The sequence below is a fragment of the Octodon degus genome, unplaced genomic scaffold (genome assembly GCF_000260255.1).
Source record: "Octodon degus isolate 3935 unplaced genomic scaffold, OctDeg1.0 scaffold00080, whole genome shotgun sequence".
Classification (NCBI taxonomy): Eukaryota; Metazoa; Chordata; class Mammalia; order Rodentia; family Octodontidae; genus Octodon; species Octodon degus.
Genome location: NW_004524656.1, coordinates 7312416 through 7321196, shown reverse-complemented (window position 1 = coordinate 7321196; position 8781 = coordinate 7312416). Strand labels below are relative to the sequence as shown.

At 50.3% G+C, this 8781-nt stretch overlaps 1 protein-coding gene across 1 annotated transcript in view; it reads left to right on the top strand.

Annotated features, from left to right (window-relative positions):
• The first annotated feature begins 2735 nt into the window (after window positions 1-2735).
• The window catches only part of Tmprss4 (transmembrane serine protease 4), a 38711-nt gene continuing 32665 nt past the window's right edge, over window positions 2736-8781 (top strand). The window contains exon 1 of the mRNA XM_023721212.1: window positions 2736-2980. Within this exon, the coding sequence (XP_023576980.1) occupies window positions 2744-2980 (237 nt within the window). The 5' untranslated portion in view covers window positions 2736-2743. The remainder of the gene's footprint in view (window positions 2981-8781) is intronic.

Genomic DNA, 8781 nt, shown 5'->3' with positions numbered 1-8781 from the left:
AGGGACCGCGGTTCAATCCCCCAGCACCACATGCCAGCCAGCCCCGCCCCCTGGTGGGCTGAGCTGGCCACACACACACACATAAATAAATAAAAATAATTATAAAAAAAGAAAAAAGAAAAATTTTTTAGCCTAAACAAATAGGTCCATTCAAAATAAAAAGGACTTCACACACACAAAAAAAAACTTTGTCAGATACACCAAAAAAAAAAGCCTTCCACAAGAAAAGCCTTCTACAGAGTCCTCCAAATATAGCTCTTCCGACTCTAACTGATCACCCACTTCTTGCAGCTCAAAAATCAAAAAAGTGGGAGTTGTGGGGAGCAGCTAAGCCAGAGAGCGACCACATATTTGAGGCTAGAACAAGACTAGCTGTGAGAACGTGTAGTGCCAGAGGTGAGTCGTGTAAGCAAGTTGTTAAGACCAGAGCAAGGCCAGTCTGGCAGGTGTCGGGCCTTGGCATTCCTGCCTGTTAACTACAGCACCCAATAGCTCTAAAAATATTTCACTTTCAGTTTTCACAGCAAAACGCTGAGCCCATGCACTTTTGACTCCATTGTGCACTCCCCATTACCCCCACAATTTTTTTTTTTACTGTGAATAAATAAAGATACAGACTATACTGGGTTGTTGCTGCCTCTCTATCATAGAGGACAGGTCGCACCCACTCAGTCCCAGCTTTCTTTTTAATATGTGTCTAGCTTTTACTTAATCTTCCATCACTTCCCTCAGGACTGCTGGCTGCGCAAGTCAAGACAGAAGAAAGAATTAAAGTGCCTGCTTAGGCAGATGAGCGGCCAGGGTTCGAGTCCCATCCTGCCGTGCTGGTCCCACCCCCAGGGCACACTGAGATGGCAAATGAGACTGGGTGTGGTAGCACACAGCTGTAATCCAGCTCTTGGGAGGCTGAACACAGGCAGATCACTATAAATCCAATCTACCTAGTGAGACCCTGTAGACCCTGTACTAAAAATACAACAACAACAAAAAAAAGACAGAAGAAAGAAAAACAAGAGGCAGGATGAATGAAATAGAGAGAAAGGCAGTGCAGGTTAGGGCTAAAGGAGCTGAGGTTTCTTTTGGGCAAATAGGGGTTCTGGCCCGGCTGTTTGCCCCTGGTACCTGGGAGAAGCCAACCCTCTGCCTTCTCAGTCTCTCTATCCATCACCTTGCAGGCCCTTTCCCTGTGTATCCCAACAGCCTGTCCACATGCTTCCTTCCCAGGTCACTCCACAGGCTTCCAGATTCAACCAGAGTCTGGGACCAGAGCTAAAGGGAAGATGGCTGAGAAATCATCCTTCCAACCAGTCCCACCCAGCAGCCATCCTGCCCAGACAGCTGCCTATTTCCTGATTCACCTGAGCACCAGGTGAGGAAATGGAAACCTGTAGGCCAGATGTTTATTCTGGCACCTAGAAGAACCAAGGTAAGGGAAAGCCTGGTCCAGGATGGCATGGTGCAATGGCCTCTCCCCTCCCCACTCATGAAGTCATCCTTAAAAGGGAGGGACTTCTTGGAGCTGTGCTCTGAAGTCATCTGTTCTGAACTCATAGGCTCTCAGCACTGCCCTGTACCTGCAACAATAATGCCCACTGCTGTGGGGGAAGAGCTGAGGCCATGCATGATCATGAGGCTTCCAGTCCACCTCAGGTCAAGCCTGCATCCACCACTTGGTTCACTGAAATCAGGCCACAACCAATGACATCTACAAGGAATTCTTCCTCCTCAGACACCACTGAGGTCTGTTACAGGCCATGCCATCCTGGAATGTATGCATTCCAGGATGCATGAATGTATGCCAGTAAGAGGAAATCCAGACCTTAATTCCAACTCTGCCAGATACCTATCTCCATGAAGTACGGCTTCCTCAGCTACCAAGTGGAAGCAAATATTTCTCACAGGGTTATCATGAGAATTAAGTAGATGACATACAGAAGCACATAATCAACAGATAGGCTGACACACATGTCTAACCTGGGCTGGCTTAGGAGAGGCAGGGTTGAGAAATGAGAGATTTGAATTTGTTCAGACAATAGCTTACTATGCGACCTTGGGCATTGTCTTTCTAAAATTCAATTTCACCACCCATGAAATGGAGAAATGGCAGTGGACAAGTACCCTTTGGTCTTGCCATTTCCAGGTTTCATCTTGCACATCCCTTGAATGAGGCAGCTCCAATCATCAAGACTTAATGGAACATGAATCTGAAGTTTATAGAGGAAGGAGAGACCCTGGGCTCTAGCACAGCCCCAACACTAATTTTCAAAAACTGTAACAAGCAGTGAGGCCTTTGGAAGAGCCCATGGCTGGTATACTCTGTTATTCCTGTCCTGGACAGGTTGGCTGCTGGAGTCCAGAAGGGGGTACAGTTCCCTTAAAGGAAGAAACCCTCTAATTCTCCATAAACTTTCCAATTCTGCTACTCTACCTATTGCAACAATCCCATAGTGTGAAGCAGCAAATTCTGCCACCCCAATCCCAAACTCCTCCAGTTTTCTGCAACCCCAAACAAAAGCACCCACACAATGAAAAGTCATACAACTAGGAGAGTCTTCTGTCCACGCCCGGCTGGGCAGAAGCCATTCAGGAACAAGTTTGTAACCATTTAGGTGTGTCACCTGTTCTGAGGAGGCCAAAGGGCTTATGAATTACTCCAGGTGTTGTTCCTGCCCCTAAGATAGGTGTCAGGTTACAAGACACAGAATCATTCCAGTTTGGCAACTTCACTTGTAGCACTGTTTTAATGACCAGCCCCACAGTCCCCAAGTCACTCCTGGAATACAGCAGCAGAGTGGCCAGCTTGCCGAGGGGAGAGGATGCTAGCCATGAGGGACCAAGGTTGGCTCCACACTTAGGCCTCCAGCCGGTGCTGCCCTGCTGGTCAACAGAACCCATCATCCCAGGAGGCCTTCCTCCAGCCTTTGCTTGCCAAGCTCAGCTCCAGGCTGTGGGAAAAATGGACCACCACCGGGCCAGCATGGTGAGTGTGGGCACCCCAGCTGCTCAGGATAGGGGAGGGTGCACTCCCTATGAACAGACCTTCAAGCAAGCTGAGGGGCTGTCTGCTGAGAAGTCAGTTAACTGCCAGCACACTCAGTCCCTGCTATGTCTGGCCTCTCTACCTCCATTGCCCACCAAAGAAGCTGGTGGCAGAACGCAGGGCTGTCCCTTTGACAAGTCCCTCCAAAATCCTGCCTGTTCCCTGTGTATTATTGGCACAGGTCTCCTGGTCTCTTAGCCAGAGGTTGGCATTGATTCAAGGGCCAGGGCTGCTTGGGTGTCTGTTACTCACTAGGGAAAATTAGTCCTCTTCTTTTTAAAGAAAACTGAAGAGATCTCCAAAATGACCCAGGGTATTTGTGAAGATCTTTTACTGGATTGTTTTTTATTCTCTCCTCTCCTTCTCCACCTCCTCCTCCTCCACCACCTCCTTCTCCTCCGAGTACCTAGAGCATCTTTGCTGTTTCAAGGAACAGAGAATCAACTCCACCTTTCAAGCAGGACAAGTGAGGTTCAGAGAGGGAAAGGGAGATCAGCTGGGTCTGAGATGAGACCAAAGTCTATCCTCTGTCCGGGGTTGAGCTAATGCACTTGACCCAAATGAAAGAAAAGGGAAGCAAGGGGAGGTGAAGGACGGGAAACAAGGACCTGCTGGGGGCCAAGGATATGAACTGCTGGGTCTTCATGTAGCCATCTTCTGACCCTCAGCCAAGCACTTCCTGTGACCCTGTAGTGAAAAGAGTACAGGCAGATCAAGGGAGGGACTTCCTGCTTTCTGCTGGAAAGCACCGCCTGCTCTGGGGCTCTCAGTGAGGAGGGAAGTGCCAGCCAGAACAATTACTAGATGGCACCTGGGTCCACTCTGAGGGAACAGCAGACAAGGGGACAGTTTCTGGGACAGATTCCAGGAACGAAAACCATAGAAACCACAGTTGTGCTACCTTAAGAATTGAAAGTTTCTGAGACTCATTTTCTCCCTCTGTACAATGAAAGCATAAAGTGATCTGTGGCAATACACACTCACAGAGAAGCTGAGTAGAAGCGCTGAGTGGGCTAATACATGTGTAGTCTGTGTACACCAGGAAACTGTACAAATGAAAGACCTTGTGACTTGAGAGGAATCCACTCCAGGAAATAACAACCTACCGTCACATCTAACTCTGACCCTTTGTCACACGGGGCAGGGGTTGGGTGTTGCTGCATGAGAGAGAGAAGGCATGCAGGTACACTGCAGTGGAAGGATCAGGCACAGGACCCCATAAGCAGGCAGCAGCCTGGCCAATCTTGGGAACAGGACTGAGAGAGCTGCCGACCCTAAGCTAGCCACTAATCCACCGAAGTCTAATAGCCCTGTGCGTTCCCACTAACCAGGCCAGGATACTCACAGCTGCCAGCCTTGACAAGAGGATGGGGTAACTCAGGGACATGTTCGGGCTGCCCCTCCCTACTGCTGCTCTCATCTGCAGGCCCCTCCCTGGTAGAGTCTGAGTCCTGCAGGGAGCTGCCTCTTAACAAGCATTCTTGAACCTATGCAACTGGGTTGGCCCAAGGAGGGCTAGAGCTCTGAATGGGTCCTGAGCAGAAGTCAGGGCCCAGCGTCTAGTCCTAAGAGGAAGATGACCCATTGTATCTACTCTGCAGCTGATGCCTGGAGAGAAAACAGGTACCCATGACTGGTCACCCTGGCCTTAACTCATTACAGCCCAGGAGGCCACTCTGCAACAAATGTTAACATCTCAGAAAAACAAGGATCAGTCCTCACCCTTCCAGCTGCCCTGGCAGGAGCCCTCCACACTTTCCTTGTTCACTGGTGTAGACAGGGATTTGCTTGGGTTTAAAGAATGTGGCAAGTAGTGTGCCGGGCTACTGGCAGTGGGGACAGGGAAGGTCCCCCTCAGATGAAGGTAGAGAGGCCAGGAGCCCACAGCCCTATTGACACCATCCGAGTGGCAAGTTGAGAAAGGCACAAGGGAAAGGTCAGGGAAAAAAGGAAAAGAAACCTCCTTCCCTGCCTGCTGGCCTCCTCCCTCTCAACCTGACTTCAGGAACCTGATGTCATCGTGACCCAAAAAAAACTCCAGCCCTCAGTCACCATTTATTTAATCAGTTTCTGCCACTGGCAAGCTCTTAACGGGAGAGGGTCTAGGTCAGTGGTGATGAACCTATGGCACATGTTCCACAGTGGGTAGGGCGGTTGTCATTAAAAGCTCTAAAAGATTCGCCGTCACTGGTCTAGGTTCTGACCTGGATGTGCTCAAAACAGTGTGACAAACAGAATCCAGAAGCAACCACAAGGGGCCTCTAGAGCTGAAAAGGCCATTTCTCCCCAGGGGGGTTGGCAAGTTGTCCCACAAGAGAAAAAGATTGCTGCACTGGACCTTGAAGGATGAGCCGGCTCTTTCCAAGCTAAAAAGGCAGGAAGGGTGCTCTGGAGAGAGGGAACCTGATGGGATCACAAGGCAGAGTGGCAGTGTGGGGATAACAGGCAGCCTGCTATGTGGGACAAAGTACCCAAGGAGCAGAGAGGCTACAGGCTGAGGGCTGGTCCTCTTGTGATCACACAAGCCCCTTCCTCAAGCCCCAGCTCAGGGTCCCCACTGTACCCTGGAGCTCAGCAGCACCATGCTGGAGAAAGACTTCAGCAGCAGCGACGGTGTGCATTGCCCCCAGGATTCGGCTGCGGCCACCTCCTCACCAGACGGGACAGTAGGAGCCCAGTGCTGTTCACTCACTGCACAGAAGGGTGTCATGTCTGTCTGTGCCAGAGGTACACACATGGCTGAAAGAAAACCCCCCACCTGGGTCCTGCTTTCCAGGTGTCCAGGGGCCAGAAGGTAACAGAGAGGGAGGAACAGACTCATCACACAGTGCAGGTGTGACCAGCAACTGCGATGTGTGCGAGGATGCAAGACAAGGGGCTCAGGGCCCAGGCACAGGGGGCTCAGGACCCAGGCTTGTGGGAGTCAGAGAGGGCTGAGACTGAATGTGAGCTAGCGGGGGTGCTGCACATGGGAGACGAGGAGGAGGCTAACAGGGGAGAAGTGAGAAAGACACACCGCAAACAGGGCTCAGACCTAGAACGGCAGGAATCAAATGCTCCCAGGCCCAAAAGTCCAATTTCTCAGGAACCACTTCTGCGGCCTGCAGGCTTGCTCAGATGCGAGCATCAGCCCTAATCACACACTTCAAGTTCCCAGTGATTCCCCAAGCCAGGAGTTCCTCAAACTTAAAATGCCACATCTTATAAACCTTGCTGCCGGACTGCTCACTTCCTGGGGACAGATCTATGTCTTTTAACTCCAAATATAGTACAGGCCTAGCAAGGATGAAGCGTTTGGTAACTGTGGCAATGAATGAATGAATGAATGAATGAATGAATGAATGAATGAATGACAGATGATTCAAAACTGAATCCCTTGAATGAGCTTCTGATCTGCATGAAAGCAAGGTTCACCAAGTCCAATCAAAAAGCATGCCCGACCCTATCAGAGCTGTGACTAAACTGTTTTCATCTCAGAAATCAGGGGCTGGGGGATAGTGAGGTTCAGGCCTAAGTCTGCCTCAAAACCCCAGAGACAGGAAAGAAGAAAGCTGCGCAGAGCCCCCGTGCCGACCCCCGCGCGACTTGCTGGGCTCTACCTCCGAGCTTACCGTGCTAAGTATCACAACAGCAGCGTGGAGTTGGTAAACAAGGCTCAGAGCTGCAACGTCCTTTCCTTCCCCAGCCCTTCCCCAGCTCTCAGCTTCCTACTGCCATCCACATGCAAGCAGAAACTCCCACATACAGCAGCCCAAAGGAGCACTAGAGAAGGAGGGGGAGAGACTGAGAGGGCCTGAACCAGGCTGGCAGCGCTCTCCTCTGTCGTGAGGTGTCCAGCACAGCGGACTTTGCCCACTGGGAGGGCTGAGCTGATCACCAGCAGTGTTTGGGGCACTTTTGCAATCCCAGTTTTTTTCATCTTACGCCACCTTACCTCCACCCCACTGCTGCCCTGATAGTTGAGACAGCAGCCACAATCACAAGCTCCAGGCCCCAGAAAGGCGGCTGGGAGGGCCCCTCCCATAGAGTGGGAGCTGCTGGTAGTCTTACGGAGAACAATGGCAAAAGCAGCCTCACCTTGCCTTCAGCCTAATGCAACAAGAAGAGCATTATGTGGCTTAAGAAGCACTTTAACATTCAGAGTCTCCTTCTGAGTAACTTCCTAAGATGCTGAGGTCTTCACTCTACAGATGAGGAAAGGGAGGCCCAAAGATGTTAAGTGACTCGAAATGGTCCACTCAGACTAAAAGAGTCAGAGCAGGGGCTCTAAACTCTGGAATTCCCTCATTCTGGTTCAAGATGTGGACCCAGGAGACTGAACCTGAAGTTTCCTGAGCAACTGCCCGGCCATGGTGCGTCATCTCCCTGTCTCTAAACTGATAGATCTTCCAGCAAATGGTGCTTAGAGTACAGCTGGCACACCTGCCAAGGCAGGGGAAGAGAAAGTGCCTTCCACAAGGACCTACTAAAGACCACGGAGAGGAAAGGACATACACAGGCAGTAGAAAAACTGTGGGCATAATTGAACTTAGATTTTCAAGAAAATTATAGCAAAGTTTTATACCCAGAGGTGCTCAGCAAGTTGCCATGATATCAGGATAGAAACTGATTTAGAGTGAGAAGCTCTTGAGTGAATCGAGACTAGTCTTATCTAGCAGAGGAGACAGACAGTCCAGACTAACAGTAAGCTCTTTTGAGAGCTTTGTCTCGCTCCCTTTGCCCACTGCTGCACTGCCCCCACCTCCCAGCCCTGGAAGGGGGAGTCTCCCCAAGGCCCAAGGGTGCTCAAGACCAGATCTAGGCCTGCTCCGCCTACTGCTGCAACGGCCTTCCCAGTGCAGCTTCTACACTTGTGCCTTTCCCAGGAAGCTCTGGTTGCTGGACAGTCTTCCCCTGGCCTCAAGAAAGGCCCTCCTGTTACTCTGCATTCGTCCTTAGAACCCTTTCCTCCCTACCCTTGAGATGGTAAAAGACCATGTTCGCCCTTGCCCTTCCCTTGGTGTTTGTTTTTCTGGCCTGCATCCTTTGACCTCTCTTCAGAAAGCAGTCCCAGAAATCACATGACATCACTTCCGGGTCCCCTAAATGTCCTGGCCATTGTCCTGAGATGCACTTAGTCCACAGCTTGCCCTCATGCTGTCAGACCTCTTGGCTTACGAAACCACCAAAATAGCTACTATCCGTTCAACCCCTGTCACATACATGCCAGGCTCTCTCCGAAACTCTTTGCCATGAATAATGAACAATGTTTGAGTATCTACTATGTCAAGCACTTACCAGGTTCCATTGTAATATTGTTATTAATTATTAAGAGCAATAATATAATATCTGCTCCTTAGAGATAAGATCACTGCCTCTTGTCCACTGCTTTGTCTCTAGGCTACTCCAACAGTCTCTCGTTTAATCAATAATGTAGTATTTTTATTGTTGCAGCTAGTGGTTACTGCATCCCTACTATGTACCAGGCAATGTGCTATTTGGTACTCATTAGGAAAACAGCAAAAGTTGATTTCGCTCCTCTCCTCTCCTCTCCTCTCCTCTCCTCTCCTCTCCTCTCCTCTCTTCTCCTCTTCTCTCCGCCCCTCCCCTCCTCTCCTCTCCTTTTCTGTCTCTGTCTCTGTCTCTGTCTCTGTTTCTGTCTCTATCTATCTCTCTCTCCCCCTTCCTCTCCTCTCCTCTCTCTCCCTCTCTCTTCCCCTCTCCTCTCCTCCTCCTCTCTTTCTCCCCCCTCTCCTCTCCTC